The sequence below is a fragment of the Scatophagus argus genome, chromosome 21 (genome assembly GCF_020382885.2).
Source record: "Scatophagus argus isolate fScaArg1 chromosome 21, fScaArg1.pri, whole genome shotgun sequence".
Classification (NCBI taxonomy): domain Eukaryota; kingdom Metazoa; phylum Chordata; class Actinopteri; family Scatophagidae; genus Scatophagus; species Scatophagus argus.
The window spans coordinates 9,736,581-9,760,412 of record NC_058513.1 but is presented as its reverse complement, the minus strand read 5'-3'; the positions used below and the strand labels follow the sequence as shown (position 1 = coordinate 9,760,412).

Sequence of the window (23,832 nt, the reverse complement as noted above, 5' to 3'; positions counted from 1 at the left end):
AAAGTTAAATGTGCATTTGTTCGAATGTTTTATGGGAGATCTTGTTCATAAAGCTTAGGTGCGATGCCAGTTTGTGGTTTCATGTAAATGCGCTGTCTTTTCGTGCATACGTGTGTGTGCATGCACGCTCGGGTTCATCAGCAGAGATGGAGCTAAAAGCAAGTAGCATAATAAATGTCATGGCTTTCAGAGTGGGTTCTAATGTACCTCCGTTCCCCATGGTATACTAGCATACCAATGTATAACACACACACGTTACGACAGCGGCCATGTAACTAACTCCATTTCTGTCTGTCATTGTGAGGCTAATTCACCACAATGCCGACCATGTGTGAACTCATGCGATATGAACCCCTCCTTCTTTTCCTCTTCTTCCACCCACACCCCCCACCCTCCAAGAGGAAGGATTTGGAGGATCGAAGGAGGAAGACAGGAGCCAAAGGTGACAGTGAACAGGGGCGGACACGCGCAGGACACCACTCCTTTATTTCTCTTCATGGTGGTTTGGACACTTGTAGTATGTATGAGAAGTTAACCATGCTGAACCTGCAGAGCAGCTCAAACTGGAGTGGGCCTAACAACTGGTACCACGACCCCACTGGCGTTCAGACACAACACAGCACAGGTGAGCTTAAATCTCTCAACGTCAATGTTCACAGACCATCAGTTAAATGTAGCACTTGTGGCTGTCTCACCAACTTGCTGTTAGTTCAAAGCATGAATCTCAAGTTATGCTAAATTGTGACGTTTCATGCTGTGCAGTAGGAATTCTCCTGACACTCCTACTTCTCTTTTGTCACCTTCCTCTCTGACAGTGTCGGAGGGCTGCCTGCTGGACACTGAGGGCAGCATGGGAGGAGAGGCAGGGGGAGGGGGGACAGGCCGAGGGGGAGGTGTCCCCGTGGAGAGGGACGAGGGTGAGGAGTCTCAGCTCAGGCTGCAGCTCAAGAGGAAGCTGCAGAGGAACAGGACCAGCTTCACACAGGAGCAGATCGAGGCTCTGGAGAAAGGTCAGGCCATGCAAGCACGCACAGCGCTCTCTTTGCTTTTCAACCAATCGCTTCCCTCCATGGGAACGAGCCAGACCAGAGTGTGTCATGACGCAGCTTATCCTGCTGCTTTCTCCCCTGCCAACACCATTGTTATTGGATTGTAGTCCTTACATCTCTTTTACAGCATTGTGGTAAACGGCAGAGGACACAAATATGAGAAATTACTTAACACACAAAGATTAGGCTGTTTATCAGGTATTGTGCCTGACTTTAGATTTAAGAATACGATTCTTATCAGTTTTCGTGCAAGGGACAGGAAACGTTGCCACTTTTGATCACTTCCACATGCAAATATAACTTAAATATTCCTGATCTTTTCCAAAAAGCCTCTAGCGGTGTGAACAGCACAGTTTTGATAATGCATCATTGCTGTGGTTGCATTATGCAGTGAGATCTGGCCCTAGTAGCCTTGAAATCGGGGGATCAGAAAGCCACCCTTGACTGGATATGGCTGCAGCGGCCCCTTGAGCTAAATAAGGACGCAGTGTCCACTGTGCAGCCGAGTGGAAACGTATCAGTGTGGTCACTCTGCACAAATGACATTAATGAGGTACACTGACCTCAGTGCACGGCCACGGCACAATAACAATCATGTGTTGACACAGACGCCAATTATAACCAAGCCAATTATAACAATTTGTGAGACAGACATAATTCATAGAGCTAGTATTGTTATCTTTGTGCAATATGTATTTATCAACAAATTGTCAACAGCATGAACTTTGGTCTTCAGTCATTTAGGGGACTGGTTATCTGTTAAAATAATATTCCCAGCAATTTATACACAATAACATAATTAGTCACCCAGCTGCCTTCTCATATGTAACCGAGTCTGTTTTAAGCAAAATTTTAACTTAAGTAGGTAAGAAATTAATTAGTTAAGTAAGTAATTTGTTCTGGCTTCTCTTGTGACGTTCCACTGATATGCTAAACTAACATAATAAGTGCAGACAGTTAAACCTATACAGACATCTCGATTACTAAAACTGAAACCTCAGAGTTCATTAGGATGACTCAGACTGTCGTTTAGAGGGTGAGGCATATTCTCGTTTCGACTTGTCAACGACAAAAATGTCAGCAGTTTGTCAACTATGAATTAACTGCCACAATGAGGAATGATACTCTGATCGAGAAAGTCTCTGAGACACACAACTCACTGTTGTTTAAACAACCACTGAGTCAGGAATTGACTTATCTCAAGCCTCTGTGACTGTTACACGCTGTAGGTCAGGTGGTAATACTGATCATTTTTAAGTGAGTACGTAGAGAATAAATGATGACAAAAATGAAAACCGAAGAGGATTTTTCGTCTACAGTCTAGTTTTAGTCAGCTCAGTTTTAGTGCTGACTAAAACTAGGCAGCGTCTCGACTGGAATCCTTTCATTTGAACTTTCTGCGTGTTCCATCATAATAAATAATTTAAACAAAGTGCAACAGATAAATTTTTTAAATATGGTTGTAAGGATACATCTCAGCTTCCTGAATTTATATATCACATGGCAAGACAATTAGCAATGCTGATCTGAAGCAGTAATTACCTGATATGCAGGTAAATATTTGTCAGATAGATGAGTAATTTTTACTTTAATCTGCATAAAGATTGAATTTTCTTTCCACATGAACAGACACATGCAAATCCAAAACATGTTAACACTGAGCAGCACGGGCTATCAGACGAGCTGCTCTCCTGTCGTCCTGTCACCCTCGATTAAGACTCACACTGTGTGTTTGACATTAGTTAATATCTTCCACAGAGTTTGAAAGGACACATTACCCAGATGTCTTTGCGAGGGAGAGATTGGCAAACAAGATTGATTTACCAGAGGCCCGGATACAGGTAAGGGAGCTCTCTGAATTTGTAGAACCGCAATGCTCGACATGCAGCTGTACTCTCATTGTTTAATCACTATGTGATTAACAGGTGTGGTTCTCAAACCGAAGAGCCAAATGGAGGAGGGAGGAGAAGCTGCGCAATCAAAGGAGGTCAGGGGGTGTGACTTCCTGTTCACAGAGCCAAGCCCCTCTGACTACTTCTTTCAACACGTCTGTCTATCATCAGCAGCACGGCAGCAGTTCAGGTGATCATCACCCAGCAAGACGACTGTTTAACTCTGGTCATTATTATTCTCTCCAGTTACAATAGGTCTAATTAGCGCATTCATAGAGCATCTCCATGATTTATGTGTTTGGTGGCAAATATTTAACTGGTTTCTAACAACTAACCTGAGAGCTCCCCTGCTCGAATTTTTGCAGGCAGGAAAACCATTAGAGTTTCTCCATTAGAGGGCATCTATATTACAACATTTTCACTGCGAGTTGTTCCCATCATGTGCGTGTGTGTGTGCGTGCGTGTGTATGTGTGTGCGGGCGCGTTTGTGTCTCTCTCCAGGGTCCATGTTGAGTCAGGCTGAGTCGTCCCTGCCCAGCTACAGCTCCCTGTCAGTTTTCTCATCTGGAGTCCAGGTTGGACATTCATCATCATTCATCATTCATCATCGCCTTTCAAACTTTGCCAAAGCAGGTCATCGTCTCAGAGCCAAAAGTGTTTATTAACTCCTCAAGTTTACATTGAGTGTGGAAAACATAGCACAATATGTAAATATATAAATATTACTGCAGATATTACTTCCTATTATTTTGATCAAATCTCTCTCTATTGCTATTGTCCGGGTCAAATTACTAACAATGACAATAACAAATTCCATGTCATTATTTAATAAAAACCACAACAACAACAATAATAAGGTAAAAGTAAGGCGCAAAGCTTAAAATAGGAGGAAGGAAGCAAATATGTGAATAATGTAGTCATTTAAGGATGATGCTGACAAACACACAATCTCTTTAAAAGCTTTACTCTGTTTATGTTTAATTGTGCCATTTGTACAGCAGAATAGCCTCATCCACTACCAAGGCTGTGTATCATTTTAAAAATTACAATACCAGTACCCTTTAAGTGATACTGATACCAGTAGAATATTTAATTTGATATCTCGGCATGCTGAACTGTCAACTCCATCACACCATTGACTGTATGGGTTGTAGCTGCTGCAGTATTGGGCCAATCACATGTCACATTAAACTGAATAAAGCTTGCAGTGATTGTCTGTGAGCAAAATACAGTTCAAATATATTACAAATAAAATTTTTCCTACATCTGGGTACAAAAAGGATCAAATGCAGGTGGCGTTTGCCTGGAGAAATTTAATATTACTTATTACTGTGTTGTTTTGATCAATACCTTAAAGGCAGTACCGATACCCAGACCTACCTATTACTCCACAAGGTTGGCATTATGAGGGTATGGACATGAAAAATTGTTTGCTTCTTCAAGACTGTGTGGCTTCAGGCAGAGCACCCACAACACAAATCTGGAGATGTACATTCATTTTTGTGACGGTCAGTGGGGATAAAAGATCTTTGCAGGCGTAACTGTTGTATGAGGTTTGCCAGCAATGAAATCAATGTTAAAACTAGATGTTTCCCAGCATTCCTGAAATGTTTTTTACAGACACATTTTACATTTGACGAACCTGCAAAAACCTTGGGACGCTGGCTTTGATTGTTATTTTTCCTGGTGATCTTTGATTAGGGACACTCTACATTGCTTTGCTAAAATATGGGCCTGACTACTTCTTTGATGAATTATCACGTATGAATTTCAGAAATGATACATTAGACAAACTGAGAAGTCTGTTGACTGTGATTGAAAATATTATTTAACATCTGTGTATTTTACATTATATTCCCTGCATAAGTCATAGTGAGCAGACTTTAGACTATCCATTAGCTTCCCCAAAGTGGCTGTTGGTCTTTCAGGGGTCCACGCATATTAGTAATACTAAAAATCAATAATTTAAAATTATATAGTATTGATGGAAGAAAAAAAAGGCAGAATAAGACAAATATAAAGACCAGAGAATAAGTGAAATAATTTTGTAATTCAAAAAATGTGAGCTGCTGCTGCAGTTCACTCATACTGTAGATCGCTACTCTAGCACCTCCATGTGGTTAAACTGGAAGCATGCAGCCTTTATGCAGTGTGGTAAACAGCAATGGCTGTGTACAACTTCAAAAAGAGGCTTTATTAGAGAAAGTATGAATCTAACCAATATTTCTCCTCCCTCCACTCTTTTGTCCACTTCTCAGTCTATTCCTCCCCAGTCGGCCTCCTCCTACTCCTGCATGTTACCTCCATCACCCTCTGCCCCGCGCAGCTTTGATTCATCAGCGTACTCCTCTCCTCATCTGCAGACTCCGTCCTCGGCCAACTCTAATACCGGTGAGTGTGTTTACTGACTTTATGTGTGTCTGTAATCTGTGACTGCTTCTTAAAATGTATGATAATTGTTTCTGTGTTTCTTCTCCCTTTCCTCCATTCAGGGCTCATATCGCCTGGTGTTTCAGTGCCGGTCCAGGTTCCAGGAACTGAGCAGCAGGGCATGAGTCATAACCTGGGCCAGTACTGGGCCAGATTACAGTGAACAACAGGCAATCGATGCCAAATGGCAGCAACAAAGAGGAAGGGGGGGTGGAGGGGCATGTAACAAAAAGGTGTCATGAAAACAATATGGGAGACACTCGGGTTTTAATGAAGCACAGAACTGAGCTATAGAGGGGCCTCAATGAGTTACGGACCCCGAAATGCATTAAATGTTTACAAATTCAGCCAAGAGCAGCTTTGGTTGCACTTGAGAGTACTCTGGTCATACTGGTATTTGCTTAGTACTATCAGGTTGGGCTTTTTTTAAAATAGTGTGTTAATCATAGGGCTGAGATCATCATAAGTAGGATCAGTATGAGGTATATTCAGGATTAAGTCAGGTTTAGAATCAGACTTATGGCAGGGTTTAGGTTACACTGTCTGTGCAACAGCTGACAGTGCTTTGCATCACCAGGTTGTTGAGAATTAGTATTCGAAGTTTCACAATATTTTATTATCATGTCACACAAGAAAAACAGGGAAGGAGGAAACATAGTCTTTATTACACAGAGCTGTAATACACTGTGAGATGTGGTTGAAATCCCTGAAAAGCCAGCAGGTGAACTTTTGAGCTTAGACTATCTTGTCATGTGTTAACAAATATTATCCATGGGGTGGCAGAAAAGGTTTAGAGAAAAAAAAAAAGTTTCATGTAGTGCAGTCTTGAAGTTTTCAAATATCAAATGTTCAGCATGCCTGAGCAATACTTTTGCTCAGACATGCTGAGCAAATGGCAGGGTTATGATTGTAATTCTACCATATAGAAACGCTTCAAGAGGCGATTCAGCAGTACTAAATAAATACCAGCAATGTATTGTGAAGTGTAACCACAGTTTCTTGTTACTTGAGCAGCTCAATGATATTGTGATAGCGAGCTTGTTCCCTAAGCTGTGTGAGGCTACTGTGAAGATTTTAGACTTGCTTATGGCAATCACTTTTACTAAAACTTAAAAAAACATACAATAAAAAAAGTAAATCCTACCTACCCTGTCAGCTACATTACACTAAGACTGATACTGCATATTTTTGTACAGACATCTGTGTATGATGAAGATAATTGTGGAATATTGTCAGATATTATTGGAGGGAAGAATGTAGCACATTGTGGATTAAAATCATCCTTGAAGCACAAATTTCATTTGTTAAAATAAAATATTGGAGGTGTATCATTTCAACACTGCTATCAGATGTTGTCTGATATAAGGCCAACCATGAAAATATTACATATTTACAGATCACAGATTTTTGCTGAAAACAACACTAAAGCAATTTTCTTTTTTGTTTTATATATATGAATACATCATAACTATTCCATAACAAAATTAGCAGTCATACATTGGCTACTTGGAGTGGCAGGGAATTTTTTTGCGTGTCATTAAAAAGCATATCCGTCAGCCAGTGACAATCAACCATCATTACACAGCAAAGAAACCTTAGGCTGTCTTCAGACCATCAAATGCAAATGCTTGCTTGCAAGACTGACAATCAAAGGTGGAAGTAACGGAGATGGTAACCGAAAAAAAAACTCTGAATTTTTTGGAGCACTGCCTATACAATCAAAGTGACATTTATCGACTGTGCATGACCAAAATAAGCCGCTATAGACAATCAGCTACATGCAGAAAAGAATCGAGTATTGTGCAAAAACCTGTTACTGTACTTAGCAGAGTTTGAAGTTCTGCTCACTTTCCTCTTACTATTGTTTTTGTTGATGCATCTCAGTTTGAACTCATATGAAATGTCTTTCAGCTCTTATTTATTTGTCTTTTCACTCGTTCACATGAGTCCTCTGTGTTGTTTTCTGTTGTTGTTGTGTGTTGTGTTAGTACTGTATAGTTACCAAGAGTCAACCCTTTTGTGAAGGCCTTGGATCCCTTTAATGAAAATAAAACTGTGTGTAATGAATGAAATTCGAAGCTCTTTATTTCTGATCTTATCTCACATTTTCCTTACTGTCCACAAAAAAAGGTTCATAATTGACATAAAATCATGGCAATGATGTTTGACAAAAACAATTCTTATAAAATAATCACTATCACCAAATATAATAATATTAATATATATATCTTTAAAGACAGTCATCATCACTGCCATGGTGAAAGGGACAAGAGTAACATTCAAGTAATGTGATGACATAGTTTGGTTTATTTAAAGTTGTTATAATCAATATTTGGATTGGATATGGATCACATAACTACTTACGTATATAAAAATTTATAGAGTTAAATTCACAGAAGACCACTCAATGCTGCAGTTCCTCTCAGTTGTATGGAGCATTTTAGTACCTTTTAGCTCAATATTTTGGTTTTATGGCTCACAGCTTCACTGTTTTGGTTGATCCATTGTCCACTTCCAGCCTGATAAGGTTAGTGACTAGCTTGTGAACAAGGAGATAATTGAGAGCAAAACACAGTTAAAGGAGAATGAATTTTACTTCAATCAAATGGACAGAAAGGTAACTCCAACTGAATGCTAATGTTGCTCTGTATCTGTAATGTGCAAGTGTTTGCTAACAAGTTAAAATGTGATGATCTGTCAGTGTTGTGTTTATTGCTTGTTTTACACTGCCCCCAAGTGTCCATGGATCAGCTAATTCGGGTTTAAGATATTTGTTAACAGTAAAGATAAAGAAAAAGCACTGGTCAATGTGATGTAGACCTGCTCTCTTTCTTTGGCTTGGCACATGGTTAAAGCCAAAGAAACAAACTTGAAACCTGCTGTCATATCCCCTTGTGATAAATATGAGGGATGCACTATTTACAGAGGATTAAACAAAGTATTTTACAACAGTAAATCAAATGCACAAATAACAGAAGCCAGTATAGGATCAGTAATCCAGTGTGTGCATGCAGCCTGAGTGCACCTTAAAACACTCACCCATCACACTCAGGCTGCATGAGTGTGATGGGTGAGTGTTTTAAGGTGCACAATACAGACAAAAGGAGAAACTACAGTTGCCACATCACCAGAGAGAGAGAGGCTGAGCAACAGAGCCGAGATTTAACACTCAGAGTTTGTCACAATGCAAACATCAGGAGTTCTTGCCATTAAGTTTTTGTGGTCTAAACTCACATGCACATGACCTCAGCATAAATGGACCTTCCATCATGAAATCACCACTACTAAATGCTGGCAGCTAAAGGAATTTCATGTTTTCCACTGGTGAAGCAACATGAAGTGGACATGATGGAAACCAGCCAGCCATTAGCTGGGCAGCATATTGTGCTAATGGCATGACTCACTTTGTTCCCTGGAGGATAGGCAGAAATTAAAGACGGGAGAGGAGGAGGAGGAGGGGCAGAGGGAAAGATAACACCGCTGATGGTTTGCAGAGGGAGACTGAGCCATAAATACAAAGGGATGCTGGGTCGTTGGGGGGGGCATCCCAGCTGACTACAGGCGAGAGGCGGGGTTCACCCTGGACTGGTCGCCAGTAAGTCAAAGGGCCGACAGACAAAGACAGACAACCACACACACTCACACCTTGGGGCAATGTAGAGAAGCAAATAAACCTGATGTACATATTTTTGGGATTGTGGGAGGAAGCCAGAAAACCTGGAGGAAAAAAACCCACGCAGGCACAGAAAGGCCCGGGCCATGATCCATACCCAGAAGCCTCTTACTGTGAAGCCACAATGTTAAACACATAAAAGAAATGGCCTGGTAGGAACTGACAATGTGCAACTTTAATTTGTAAATTAAATTTGAAATTTAGACTTGAATTTAAGTCATGTGTTCAACCATAAGTCATCATTGACTATTTTAATACGATTATTATTGTCAGACTTCAGCTTCTGTAAATAAACGTATGTTTTAAATTACACTGTGCTTTGGTACAATTCTTAATGACAAACCTGACAAACCTCTGTCTTATAAAACACAAATGAGGGTGACAGTTACATACAGTATAAAGTAATTATTAGCCAAAGATAATTAAAGGCAGGGGGGAATAAAAATGTCTTTGTTGAAGCATAACTATTTTTTACCTCCTTTCATTCATTGGGAGCCCTTTTTTGCATCCCAAATATCTGTGAGATTTCCGCCTGTTGCACCAGAGGTTGGCGGTTTGGGGGGTGCCAAAACCCAAATAATCATTCATCAAGTAGGATCATTCTGTCTTCAGCATCAAATGAATACTCTAATAATCTAAATGACATACAGAAAACCAAGCACCAGCGACACTGATTTCTGAGTCTCATCCTCAGGTCGTAATGAGAGCCAACAATCAACTTAACCAACTAAACTAAACAAACTAAAAAACAACTGACAAATCCTGCACTGTGCGCCTTTGACCAAACTAGATTCTTCATTTCCTCGCAAAAGTACAGAGAAGCGCAGATCAGAAATATCCTTCATGTTTCAAAGACCGGAAAAGAAGTCACGATCGACGAATCGCTGTGCTGTCAGGGAGGGAGGGCACAGACAAGAGAGTTGTCAGATCGATCGGCCACGGCCTCGTCTCCAGAGACACTGAAGGAGGAGAAATAACGGTGAGCCTTGTTTCAGTCTGAGCTGGATGGTTTAGGGGAAGCTGCTGAGACTTAAAGCGAGGCATGTCTCTGCTTCCTGCAAATAATTATAATAAGTACAGTAACGATAACGGAGGTGGGTTTCGTTTTTTGCAGTGACTGGGATGGAGCTGAGTCTTCTGCTGTGGATGGTTATAACCTTAACGGAAATCACATCAGCACAGCCCGATCAATACAGTAGAGCAGTGGTGAGTGTTAAAGAGATGAAAATGTTATCTTCACTTTACTTGGCATCATAATGACCTAATTTACTATCAGAAGAAATTATTTTTTTTTCTTTTTTTTCTTTTTCTTTCAGTCTAATTTTAAGTTTATGATATTTTCTCTGATTGGACTTCTAAATCCCAGTCATGTTAGGGCAACAACAAATATGTGTTCTCTTTATGAGAACAATATTTGCATGTTGTTATTTGTTGAAATGTAAATGCTTGGTGGGGTCATATATTAGCATCACATTCTGACAACACTTTTCTTGGTTGCCATACGAGGAGGAAGTCATATAGAACTTATGACTATGGCATAGAGCCTGGTGGCTGATGCACATGAGGTTGAGTGCAGATGACTCATGAGGTAAAAGCCACAAGAAAAGACATCACATCCATGTTTTTTGTTTTTGCATTTAGCTGTTTTTACAGACTTGTTTTTAGGAGAAAAGTGTGCTTACGTGGGGGAAATGAGCCCTGTGTGGCCCATGTTTTTTTGCAGCACATGTATGGACACCATATTCAAGACATTTCAATCTGTTGAATACAGTTTTCAGTAATTATGAAGTATTTAAGTATCTGGGAACCTGTCAGCTTCCCATTTCTAGTGCATTCACACACTTCCCCAAAAATCACAAAAAAATTTGCACAACTTTGCATATAAGAGTGTTAGTATGTCATGTGTATGAGAAGAAAAAAAGTTACACTTCCACTATCACCATGAAAGTCATGCTTTTTAAAAGTTAGATTATTAAAAAAAAAAAAATCAACCATAAAACCCTCTGGACTAAGTCATCATATTGACTTTGTTAATACGATTATACAGTATTGTCAGGCTTCAACTTGTGTAAATAAACATATTTTTAAATTACACTGTGCTTTGGTACAATTGTTAATGACAAACCTGACAAACCTCTGTCTTATAAAACATAAATGATGGTGACAGTTACATACAGTATCTGACCCTAACCCTAGTATGTCATAAGGAGTCAATAAGTAAGTAAGTAAGGCAGATCAGAAATATCCTTCATGAGCAGGAAAAGAAGTCATGATCGACGAATCGCTGTGCTGTCAGGGAGGGAGGGCACAGACAAGAGAGTTGTCAGATCGATCGGCCACGGCCTCGTCTCCAGAGACACTGAAGGAGGAGAAATAACGGTGAGCCTTGTTTCAGTCTGAGCTGGATGGTTTAGGGGAAGCTGCTGAGACTTAAAGCGAGGCATGTCTCTGCTTCCTGCAAATAATTATAATAAGTATAGTAACGATAACGGAGGTGGGTTTCGTTTTTTGCAGTGACTGGGATGGAGCTGAGTCTTCTGCTGTGGATGGTTATGACCTTAACGGAAATCACATCGGCACAGCCCGATGATGAAAGTCATCATGTTTAGTCTGTATCCCGTGTGATGCTGCTGATGTATGAGTGTTGTTAATAGAACTTGTTCTTAAAAATAAGGTGACCTGACAATTGCAAAATATTCTCAATCAAAATTTGTAAAGTTTATTGGAAAACATAGAAAAAATTATCTATTTATGTTGGAAATAAAATACAAAGGCTGAGTAGAAAACTGAACAACTTGAAGGGACAACTTTTTCTAACATAAAACCAACAGAAAGACATCCGTTGGAAAGTGAGCCAACACCTTTTCCTCTTTGTAACAACAGCAGAAGGGTGGAGGCAATGCAGCAAGATGTGCAGGTTTCAAAAGCCCCTCAAGTAACAGATTTTGGTTTTCTTTTTTCACAGTAAAAAAATACTACACAGGATTTATCTGCTTTTTTCCCCCTGTAGGCCTTTCAGTTGTTCTGACTAGGGCTTGTGGTATGCACACTTGTACAGTGCGTTTGCCCCGTCAAACAACTCACTCGACATGTATACTATCATATAATATTAACGAGGAAAAAAAAAAGGCTGACACACTGTTTTGTGAGGAGCACAATCTCTGATTTAAAGTCGTAAGCAGTGCATCAGAAAGCCTCCATGACATCAGCATTCGCCCTAAATCTTTCAGTTGACTCATGAAAGTGATTTCATCCCTCATGTTGTTGGTCCACTGAGATTAGAAGTTTGTTACTGGCAAACAGATAATAAAAATTCCTCTGGTTTCCTCGGGTTGTGTCCAGGACTGGCTGAGCAGGTATGGCTACCTTCCTCCTCCTGACCTACGCACAAGCAAACTGCAGACCAAAGATGGGATTGAGAAAGCCATTCGTGTTATGCAGAGATTCGGCGGAGTCCCGGAAACTGGGGTGCTTGGTAACAACTTCTCAGCTTTATTAGGACAATATGTTATGTGTATATTTAATTTCACATGTTCAGGGGTCATATGATATCTCATACTTATATCTCAGACAGTGACACCCTGAAACTCATGTCCACACCGCGATGCTCCCTCCCTGATATTGTTGGGAGCGAAGATAGGCTGAGGAAGAGGAGGAGGAGGAAAAGATATGCTCTATCGGGCCTTAAGTGGTATAAAACGGACCTCACATGGAGGTGAGGTTGGGTCAGTGTACAATCAGGCTTATTGATGGCTTTCAGACTTTTTTGTGTTGCTGCGTAGGATCAGAACCTGCAAATCCAGTCCAGTTAGTCCAACAATCATTATAAGATAAGGTTTGTTTGTATAGCATCTTTCAATAACAAAGTAATCAAAGTGCTTTAAACACTGTAAGACATAGGGGAATTATGAAAAAACAAAGAACAATATAAAAAGACACATTCAAATAGGATTTAAAAGAGCAAAATAAAACAAGGTCGGTGTTATTCTTAATTTTTCTTGTGGTTAAAAAGTGCCTTTTAAAGATCGTATGTGTTAAGTCAATGTGTACTTTATTGTCAAAAATCTATGTAACAGGGGTTAGCACAGAAGATTGAAATTTCGTTTGACCAGTCTCCAATGTGCAGTTAAAAACTAAACATGTAGGTAAGACAGTGACAATAATTACACACACACCCACACACACCCATACACATACACCCAAACAAACACACAGTGTGCAGTGCATCTCTCAGTACTATCTGAGTTCCATACTCAGCCCCAAGTCAATTCATTCCTATTAAAAACATAATACTTTGAGTCACAAATGTTTCATTTTTAGGAATGGCTCAGTAATTTCCTGGACACTTTTGATTTTACCCGACATTAGTCAAACAGGAGTAAATGTTGAATTCTTTGGGGACTACTTTCAGCTGCAGATTAATACACATTTCATTTTCTAGTGAGAATTTACAGGAAATGGATGCCGTATAATCAGACTGATTTGAAATAAACTACATTGTCTGTGTTCATAGTAATGAAAGGAGCATGTCAGGTACAACAGTGCGACTTACTCATGCGTTTTTGATATGGCACACAGGATTAAGATATGTCAGGCTTATGCTACACAGGAAATACTTAATAAATTTAGTAAGATTTTTGGTTTTGGTCTTTTCGTTGGATTAGTTGACAATAGATTAGCTCATCCTTTACCCTTGGGTCAAACAGTTCAGCAAATTCTTGAAAATCAAAATGACCAAAAATGGTTCAGCTTTCAATTCAATTAAATTCAGCTTTATTTATAAAGCGCTTTAAAAACAACATCGTCGGCCAAAGTGCTGTACACACACACAAAAAAAACAGTTAAAAAAACATAACAGAAATAAAAACAAATTAAAAGGCAATAAAAGAGATAGAAAAATATAAAAACAATAAAACAGTAAAAAACTATAGAAAACAAAAGCCAACATCTCTTTGGTTAAAAGCCAAAGAGAAGAAATGTGTTTTAAGAGAGGATTTAAAAACTGGAAGTGAGTCTGTCTGCCTAATCTTCAAAGGCAGCTCATTCCAGAGCTTTGGGGCAGCAACTGAAAAAGCTCGGTCACCTCTCATTTTCCTCTTTGTCTTAGGGACAAAGAGTAATGACTGGTCTGCCGACCTGAGAGCATGTGAGGGAGTGTAGGGCTGAAGCAGGTCAGACAGATATTGCGGGGCGAGGCCATGAATACCTTTAAAAACAAATAAAAGAATTTTAAAATCAATCCGAAAACGGACAGGGAGACAGTGATGTGCTCTCGTTGTTTGGGAAGATACACAGCAGGCAAAACCCACTGGCGCCATCTTGCAGCTAAACCAACAGGTGACAGGTGCAACAGGTGAAAAATGGTATCAAAGAACAAAACAAAACAAGAATCTCCCAGACAATGCACAGCTAATGAAATTCAAAAAGGATAATTAAAAGTTTACAGACTGAAACTTTGTTATAATAAAAATCTATTCTTGTCTGAAGTGTCCACAGCTACCCGTCACCATCCCTCTCACCCAGACTGTCAGAGGGTTTGGTCGACAGCATTCTGACTCACGCGTTCAAAGCTTGGAGCGACGTGGCCCCCTTGAATTTCCGTCGGCTGCCAAGCAACAGCGGGGGGGCTGCAGCTGGAGGGGACATCAGAGTGTCTTTTAACCGCTTGCTTCACGACGACGGGTACCCTTTTGATGGGCAGGGTGGCACCCTGGCCCACGCCTTCTTTCCTGGCAGGGATGAAGTGGCAGGCGACACACACTTTGATGATCATGAGATCTGGAGCTATGGAGGTATGTGTTGATTGAAATCATGATGGATGGACCTGTTCTAAAGATGTGGCTGTCTACTGACATGCAAAATATAATGAACAAGCCCTTGATCTGTCTGCTTGTTCTCTGACATCAAATTCTAAATTTATGATTGTTTATGTGGTCTAGTCAAACTTTAGCTTCACACTTCCTCAGGTGACAGCAGCAGCACGGACTTGTTCACAGTTGCAGTGCATGAGTTTGGCCATGCGCTGGGCCTGTCCCATTCCTCCTCTGACCCGTCCATCATGAGACCGTATTACCAGGGTCCTGTGGAAGACATTCCCAGCTTTCAGCTGGACCTGGATGACAAGCTGGCCATCCAGCAGCTTTATGGTAAATAACCAGTTGGATGAATTATGTCATGTAGTGCACCTCAGACTGATATGTCTGATATTCTTTTCATCCTGTCTCCAGCATGTGCTGACATGTAGTGCTTTCTATATGTGCTTAAGTTTTTTTTTCACGTTTCATTTTGACTTGTGGCAGTACTGACGTGGAATACTGAATACGTACTGAGGAATAGAATGTAAAGAGACAAAACTAGATTTGCAAGATCATTAAATGCGAAATGAAACAAGAGTCATGGATCACATGGTCACAGCTCTGTGAAGCTGTGCATTTGCTGCAGTGACGCTAACTTGCTGATGTTTACCACGTAATGTTCAGCATTCTAACAGTTACTGCTTAGAACGAAACACAAAGTGCAGCTGAGACTGATGGGAATTCCATTAGTTTATCATGTAATTGGTCATAAACCACAGTGTAAGACAAATACAACTTTTAACTTGACAATGAAGCTAGAGGAAAAAAGCCAGAGGAACTAAAGTCCTGTCAGAACCAGGAATGTCTCTACAAAATTTCAATCCAAGTTCTCTCCAAGTTGTCTTGGAGAACTACTCTCTGCAACAATGCAAACGGTCCAGTGGTTTCCTCTCACTTCTTGAAAATAAAATGTTTGCATCCTGTTTGTCAAACTGCCCTGCTGCTAAGAAGAATGTGCGTTGCTTGTACATATTTTTATCAGCTCTCAACATCTTTTCAATATCATCTGCTGTCACCATTTTGTTTTAGGTGTGAAGGACAGTCGGCCACCAGGTGGTGGTGATCCTGACTTGCCTCACCTGCCCAGTCCTCCGCCTCCAAGACCAACACATCTGTGAGTAGAGCCAGAGCAAAGAAAAAAAACTACCGTACATCCATCCAGACAAGCACTTATCATTTGCATTTACAAACTATAAATATCCTGTCTTTGCACTCAGTTTACTCATGGGCAAATAAATGATATGATGATGAGTAATCCCTGTGAGCCTGCATGGATAAGCAGTATAGAAAATGGATGGGCTGGATGGATGGTTGGATGGATGATAAGTAATTTAAGACCAGTGGATGCAGATAAAAGTCTTCTCATCTATCCTTACTGTGACAGTGTTTACAGTACCTCTAGTGATTTTTTAAAAATTAAACTATCATCCTATAAAATATAATCTGAGTTTTGACCAAGCTTTTCTGTCCCAGTCCTGACCCCTCATTCCACGAGCGCTGTCAGGGAGGCTTTGATGCAGTGGCAAATATCAGGGGAGAGGTCTTCTTTTTTAAAGGTAAGAGGAAACATTGTTCATGTAACAAGAGGATATTCAGGCTGATGTAGGTATAGACATATACTTGGTGATCCAAATAACATTTATACTACGTCTGAATGACTTTCTCTTTTCATGGAAAGGTGCACACTTCTGGAGAACTAAGCGAGACGGGTCTTTAGTGTCCCTCAGTCCGGCACTGATCAAAAACTTCTGGATAGGCCTTCCGCCAGGAACCAACAAAATCGACACTGTGTATGAGAGGAAGAGTGACAGCCACATTGTTTTCTTTATAGGTGAGAAATAGAATCATAACCAGAAGGTGTCACTTACTTATTTCCTTGTGTACCATTGATATTTAAGGTGGTGGTTTTGAGCAGGAAGGTGATAAATGCTAGCACAAGAGCATTTATTAAACAAACAATCTCAATGACAGAAACCATAAACAGAGAATAAATTGTTAGAAATTAAAAAAAAATTATAATTTTAACTTCAGATTAATACAGTAACCACAAGTCATCATTCGAGTTGACTTCTTCCTGAAAATCAATGAAGAGAAGGTCTGACATGACAAAAATTTGTAAGCTCCACTTGAAATGCAAAATCAACAACCCTTCCTCCTTTAAACTGGGCAATTGAGGACAGGAAATAAAGTTTGTGTTTGCTTAATACTGCTGTTTTACCAAAACCGATAAATAAAATGAAAATAAATATCCCATAACACATTGAACCAGTAAACCATGAACTATTTTTCTGTTTTGCAAATTTTGTTTTTTACTCTAACTTGCACAAACAAATTCTCTCATACACTTCCTTCACCTATCCAGGTTCTCAGTACTGGGTCTTCAAGGACACAGTGGCCATGGCTGGTTACCCTCGGCCCATCTCCGACTGGGGCATGAAAAGAAAGAGCGGGGCTCTGGTGAACACGGTGGAGGCAGCCTTCATCTGGGCCCACAACGGCAAGACCTACCTGTTCAGCAGAGGGGAGTTCTGGAGGTTTGATGAGAGTCGCAAAGGTGAACAGGTGAACAGGCAGCCAGAACCAGGTTATCCGCGAGACAACAGCCTCTGGGCTGGAGTGCCTTCCCACATGGACGATGTCATCAGCTGGGGAGAAGGTAACATTGTCATGAGTGTCTGACACCAGTTCTAGATAAGTGAAACAAAACAAAACCATTTGAGTGATGACATTTCTCAACGGGCTTACACAAGCTGCTGGAAGATGTTGTCAAAGCAAGGGAGGAGGAAAACTGATCAGTCAAAATGAAATTCAACTGTCTGACTTGAATAACAGCATACCATTTCTGTAAATGCCACATGTGTTCATCTTGAATGACTATTGGATGAATGTTATCTTCAAAGTTTAATCATATTTCATACTTCATATTTTGTTTCTTGCTTTGTCAATGTAAGAAGTAACTACAGCTGTCATATTGCGGTAGAGCCCAGAGTATATTTATTTTTTTGTAACATCCCTGTTCAAGTCTCTAGTATATGAAAGAACTGCTTCTGCTCCTTAGGAGATACCTACTTCTTCAAGGACAACCTTTACTGGGTGTTGAAAAATGGAGGACTGAACCAAGATGTCGTCACTCCTAAATCCATCGCTGTAGACTGGCTCAGATGTCCAGCTCCGCCTGCAACCCCCACTCCAGTCAATCCTCGAATCCCGAAGGAGTGCAGCTGCAACATAAAGGGTTCATCTTCATTCCTTAGTGGCAGCAGGCTCCTCCTGATCCCTGTTATATTAGTAATGGATGAATTCATTAGAAAATAGTCACCCGAGTTTTAAATTTTTTGGCTTTGGTCTGATTTTCTATTGCTCCACTTATTCCACCGAAGGGTGATAAATAAATAAAATAATCACACGCTGGTTTCAAATTACAAACTAGTGTCATAAACAGACACGTCAGATTTATACTTGAACATGAGACATGAATACTTACTTTATCAGACCACATTGCTGACCCATGAAAATAGTACATTTGCCTCCTCCCTCCATGTTGCCAAAGGAGTATTGGATTACACAGAGCCTGTGTAGGAGGATGCATGGGAATTCAGCATATAAATCCAGCTCAAGGGCCACTCCCTTAATGAGGCCTTACACCACGTCTATATGTTTGGACAGTAAACAGGTGACACAAACATTCTTAAGTACAATAGTCAGTTTCTTTGCCAGAGCTCTTAAAAAGAAAACAAAAACTCAAAAGTAGATTCATGTGCACAATGCAAACAGAAACACTTTGGTAGTTAAACTTGCAGACGGTGTGTTGTAAAGCAGGAAATGTGGTTAGTCAGGTGATTTCTATATTCTGGAGTTTGATATTCAGTTTTAAGACATGGGCATGATCAAGAAAAGAAATCATCTTTTCGTTGATTTTGTTGATGCTCATGGTTGAAGGTATTGTACAGTTTCGGCACACAGTAAAGCGAAATCACATCCAGGACTCAGAGGCAGAACAGTTGAAAGTGATCAGTGTAAAGAGTTTGGTAAGAGTTTAAAGTAGAGTTCAGCAACAGGAAATCAGATGGCTGGGGAAAACTAAGCAACAAGCTGTGGTCTTGAACAAGAGGAAAGAGGGCTGAAATGTATGCAGGGGAAATGTTGAGGAAATGGAAAATATCTGTGCTGGGAGGTGAGGAGGTTAGGTGACTCACACTGACACAACAGTGCAGGTGGAGAACGGCAGGTATGTGAGATGACAGGCGACATTAATGACGGAGAAAAAAAGGAAAAATCAAAACTGTATAAATTTTCACATTTTGTGACACCTGTCACTGTGGTGCTTCTGAGGTGGAGCCCTGTTGAGGTGGAGCTTCTGAGGTGGAGCTCTGTTGATGTAAATGTCAGTAAATCACTTAATGCTTAAAGATGGGCTTTTGGGATTTGGATTCAAATGTAATGTCTTTCTCAGGTTAGGGCAGTTACTGTACATTATGTTGTGCTGTAGCTGCAAGTCCATATGGAAAAAAATCATCAGATTGGACAGTTTATATGTGACCATAATGAAAGATGTATGTGACTATAATTTGAAATTTGTACTATAATGAAAGATCATCATTAAAAAGACTTTAAATTAATTAATTAATTCCATTTTGGTGTGTCTCAGCTTTGTCCCTGGCTACAGATAGCATAATTCTTTAAAAAAAAAGGGGGGGGGGGGGGGTGTAAATTATCACTTGATCTCTACAGTTGTGTTCTTGAGCCACAGGTATGACTAACAATATACATATGATAAATCTTGATAACAAAATACATGTGCATGCTCATCATTCTCCAGTGACAGGCCCATATATACTGTCCTAGCACATTGATGGCTATCTTGATTAGGGACATACTGGACCATGACGCACTTATCTCAGTCACGTACAGTGCCTTATGGACTGGTGTCTGTTGTTACTCACGCGGTTCACATTCACCTGATATGAGAACTAACAGCTCTGATTTTTCAGTAGCACATGCTTACCACGGAGACCGTAACAGTACATCTAGTTATCTCGTTAAATCTTTTTTTTTTTTTTTTTCAGAGCACATTCAAGTTGCTCAGGGAAGTTTGCACATGGGTATTTGTTATGTTCTTTAAGTGGACAACGTTTATGTAAGCTGGCACAATGAGGAACAACAGACAACACAGACGTCAGCTATAAGGAAGCAAAATGACTTGGAATTAAGCAGAGATGTTTGCGATAAAAATACACCCACTTTGCTCTTTCATGTCATTTATGTTTTGAAATACAAAGGCAAACTCTCAAAAGCCACATCTCAAGTGTCTAGCTCAAGTTCAGCCCAACTGAATAGAGATTACCTGTAGAGCTTTTACACAATGCTGTTTTTTTTTTTTCCTTTTGTTATACTGCCTATAAAATTTCCAGCATTTTCTGGATTGGTTCCATATTATCAAAGTAAAACTTAGAACTGAAGTGGTTGAAAACCATTATTTTATTTTGGTAACAGTCACAGTTCAGTTTACATTTTCAAGCAGTGCAGCACAGGGCTTAAGTTGAAAAGGGAGTGTATAGCATTGTGATAAATAAAGTTCATCTGACTGAGTGGACACATCAATCCTTCATTACACCAACTGAAAGAGGTTTCATTTTTGAGTGTTTAGTTAGCCAGAATGGCTACATGTCATCTGCTAGCATCTGCTCTGATGGGAACAAAATACTAGAAAATCCATTTACAAAGTGTAAAATTAACTACCAATAGCAACCATTGACAATTTTAACTCTAGACAGATACATGCCAACATTAACTCAATACTGCTACACTCTTATTTAAAGTGGATTTCTAAAACACCATTATTTCATCCTCCCAGTAAACTTGCAGTGCAATTGCATAGATTCAGACACCTGAAGGTAGCTTTGGCAGCTGAAAAGACAGACACGAGTTACCTGAATTATTCAAAACAAATTGCTAACTTCTTGTTTGCATCACAACAAATGCAGTACAGTGGGTGCAAATATGCATACAACAGATTACTTCACATTGAATGTTTTTAACATCAGAACAGCATTATTATGAACCAGATGGAAAGGTGTTGGCTCAGACGTACTTGGATGTGAAAATACTTTGTGCGTCTTTAATTAAAGGCACTCATGATTCGTAGAGTGCATATTTTATGTATTGACAAGGCTGAAATCAGACCAATTACATGGGGAAAGTGATAAATGATGGTGAAAAAAGGGCATACCCCCATTGCCAACAAGTTTACCAGCAACACTACAAGTTGCTGACACACAACAGATTCAGACCACCCTCCCATCTCGTTTTTTAGTTTTTTTAACTCCTCCCCAGAGCAAGGCTCAGGGCCATCAGCCCCAGAGAGTAGCAGGTTGTGGAGGCAGAGCTGCGTGCAGCCTGTGTTGTAACCCGTTGTGATGGCTGGATGTTTCTGTAGACATTGATCATTAAAGGCGACGAGCTGTTGGAGACGTGTAATGTGGTGCTGAAGAGGTCAATCTGGAGATGAGATTTAACTAGTTAGTTGAGTGAAACACAGTATTTATGCTGACCATCTTTCAAATGCAAACAAAAAAAAATAAATAAAATAAACTCACCAAATCTTTGCTGACTTTGACTGAATCCTTGAACACAGTCCAAATCACAGCCTCGTTGCAAGTGGGGGTGGTCAAGGAACCAAGATAACGGTAGTAACTTTCACGATCCACCCCAGTCAGGAGATCGTCCAGTGAAATTCCAGGAGCCAATGAAGCAGACTGGCCTGGAGGAGGAATTAAGATCTCTTAAGGGACTGCAGCTGACACATCTTACTCACATTTTGAAACATAAGCTCTTTTTTTTTTTTCCTTTCTTTCCACAACAGTAAAACATTTCCTTACCGCTCTGCGTGATGTTGGCCAGGTAGGAAGTCAAAGTTTTCCAGCTTTCAGGTTGGCCCGTTGCATTACCTGACATTTCCTTTTTTATTAAAAAAAAGAAAAGAAAAAAAAGTATACACATTGTTTAAACTAGGCTCAAGTATAATACAGTATTTTGGCATCAGAGAAACTTCTCCTTTCTCACCTCAATAAAAAAACCGAGAGCAGCAAGGCCTGTAGAGTCTGCAATGGCCTGAGTTGTGTTCCCATTGTGGGATGACTTGATGTTCACAATGTGTAACTGAAGGGTGAAGCAAAGAAAAGATATCTTAACATGTCTGTATTGACGAAACTAATACAGCTCGACATGAAACAGAGATTGTGCAGTACCTCCATGGGATAGCGCTTGCCATTCACAGTGTGCTCGGAGCCTGGGACAGACGAGCCATTACCCCAATGCAAGTGGAACTGGAGGCTGTCATAGGCCTCGGGCAAATCTCCACCCGAAACGCCAACACCACTGTTAAAGGTGACTTTAACTGGAGGGAGGAGGAACAAAAAAAGCTCAAGAAGCTGGAAAAGCTCAGCAGGTGACACCAGAGTCACTGCTCAAAATCTGTGATCGGTGACTGTACAAAAGATAATGGTACAACATGAAAATTTGTGTTTTGGGCACAAAGGAGTGTACATTCTTGGCTTAACACTTCCAACAAAAATAAATTGTCAAGTGCCAAGGCTTCACTATTAATTCCTTCTTGTATAGCCAAGTACAACTCACTTGTCTTGCCGGTGTTTTCAATCTTATTCAAGGCAGTAGTGCTACTGAAGTTACGAAAGGTGAATGCAGTCAGGTTGGCATTAGGTTGGGCAGATGCTGAGACGATATTAATGGGCGACTGCCGGGAGCCACTGCAATACTGAGGAGCAATGGTTGGCCAGGTAGTGTCATCTGTAAACAGGAAAAAAGTCTTTTAGTGGCTGAAGAGGATCTGTGGTTAAAATGGTAAGTTGACACTGTAGACATTTGAAGATAAGCAGAGATTACTCACTGCAGGTTGGCAGATGATAACACCACTCTGGAGGAGGAAAGAAACCATTTAGTTACAAACTCACTTTATCCAGAGGATCAGTATAAAGCCAAGCTGAAAAAAAATGTCAGAAATACCTACCAATTGTATCTGAGGCACACTGGATGCTGGGTACGAGGACGCACACAGCGAGGACACCTACAAGCCAGTTCATCTAAAATAACACAAAAAGTCAGTTTCTCCCGATCCACCAAAACCAGTGGACACCTAGAATCATTAAAATCATCAGAAAGAAAATGCACCAGTGGCCATACAAATGCCTGAGTGAGACTGATTAAATTGTTTTAGCACAATAAGTCAAATGGTGAAAAAATTTAAAATATCAAGACAAAAAGATAATTTAAAAACTGTGCAGTGGAAAAAAAAAAAAAAAAAGAGCGCCGTAAGTGCGCTTTCAGAGGTGAAGGGGCTTAATCCGCAGCTGAACCTGAGCAGCAGTGTGTCTTACCTTCTTTCACGCACCTGTGCACCTCTCTGTCTAACGATCGCAGAGCCTCATCCTGCCGCGTTTTATTGGCTCGATCAGAAGCCGATCGGTTACCGCCTCTTACTGACGTCTGACTCGGCGATAAAATGCCTGCAAACATGTTCTGGGGCTTCTTCTAAGACGTAAGGGTTGAATTAATAACTAATAACGAACAACAGGCACCACCTACCAGCATTGCAGCGACAGATGAGGTAGGTCTAAGTGTGTAGTTACGTAATTACGTGCAGTAAAATTAAATAAATAAAATTGCAGACAATTTAAAAATAGGACGGGGGCGACAAACAGAGGATGTCAGAAAAGGGTCAGGCTGGGACTGATCCGAGGACAGAGAACTTTGCAAGAATTGTCTTTGGATCCACATTAATTAAAACTCGCAGCTGATCCCATTGTACTTTTTCAGCTGAATAATGTGGCTACAAGTGTGTAAGACTCAATAAAACTATTTAATTCAAAGCCATCTACAAACAAATTTCTTTGTCAATGCCAGTTATCATTGGACTG

At 40.3% G+C, this 23,832-nt stretch overlaps 3 protein-coding genes across 5 annotated transcripts; 2 read left to right on the top strand and 1 right to left on the bottom strand.

Moving 5' to 3' along the window:
- Positions 1 to 405: 405 nt before the first annotated feature.
- Positions 406 to 7,437, top strand: pax10 (paired box 10). Of its 2 annotated transcripts, none has more exons than XM_046378257.1 (7): positions 406 to 625; positions 816 to 1,010; positions 2,808 to 2,890; positions 2,975 to 3,131; positions 3,443 to 3,516; positions 5,200 to 5,332; positions 5,434 to 7,437. In XM_046378257.1, the coding sequence occupies exons 1-7, from the start codon at positions 520 to 522 to the stop codon at positions 5,532 to 5,534; spliced, it is 849 nt and encodes a 282-aa protein (XP_046234213.1). In that variant the 5' UTR covers positions 406 to 519; the 3' UTR covers positions 5,535 to 7,437. The 2 variants fall into 2 exon arrangements, with proteins under 2 accessions (XP_046234213.1, XP_046234212.1); XM_046378256.1 differs by having other exon boundaries at positions 2,975 to 3,167.
- Positions 7,438 to 9,874: 2,437 nt separating this feature from the next.
- Positions 9,875 to 19,531, top strand: mmp25b (matrix metallopeptidase 25b). Of its 2 annotated transcripts, XM_046376621.1 has the most exons (11): positions 9,875 to 10,023; positions 10,159 to 10,250; positions 12,387 to 12,519; positions 12,615 to 12,759; positions 14,532 to 14,836; positions 15,011 to 15,190; positions 15,929 to 16,013; positions 16,373 to 16,455; positions 16,578 to 16,730; positions 17,262 to 17,555; positions 17,958 to 19,531. In XM_046376621.1, the coding sequence occupies exons 2-11, from the start codon at positions 10,167 to 10,169 to the stop codon at positions 18,212 to 18,214; spliced, it is 1,719 nt and encodes a 572-aa protein (XP_046232577.1). In that variant the 5' UTR covers positions 9,875 to 10,023; positions 10,159 to 10,166; the 3' UTR covers positions 18,215 to 19,531. The 2 variants fall into 2 exon arrangements, with proteins under 2 accessions (XP_046232577.1, XP_046232578.1); XM_046376622.1 differs by lacking the exon at positions 9,875 to 10,023 and having other exon boundaries at positions 10,036 to 10,250.
- Positions 19,532 to 20,359: 828 nt separating this feature from the next.
- Positions 20,360 to 23,425, bottom strand: ca15b (carbonic anhydrase XVb). Its single transcript, XM_046376625.1, has 9 exons — positions 23,293 to 23,425; positions 22,926 to 22,998; positions 22,806 to 22,832; positions 22,535 to 22,705; positions 22,147 to 22,295; positions 21,962 to 22,057; positions 21,778 to 21,856; positions 21,496 to 21,659; positions 20,360 to 21,397 (listed from the first exon to the last, which is right to left on the bottom strand). Exons 2-9 carry the CDS (start codon positions 22,996 to 22,998, stop codon positions 21,218 to 21,220), a joined length of 939 nt encoding a protein of 312 aa, XP_046232581.1. The 5' UTR covers positions 23,293 to 23,425; the 3' UTR covers positions 20,360 to 21,217.
- Between the last annotated feature and the right edge of the window lie 407 nt (positions 23,426 to 23,832).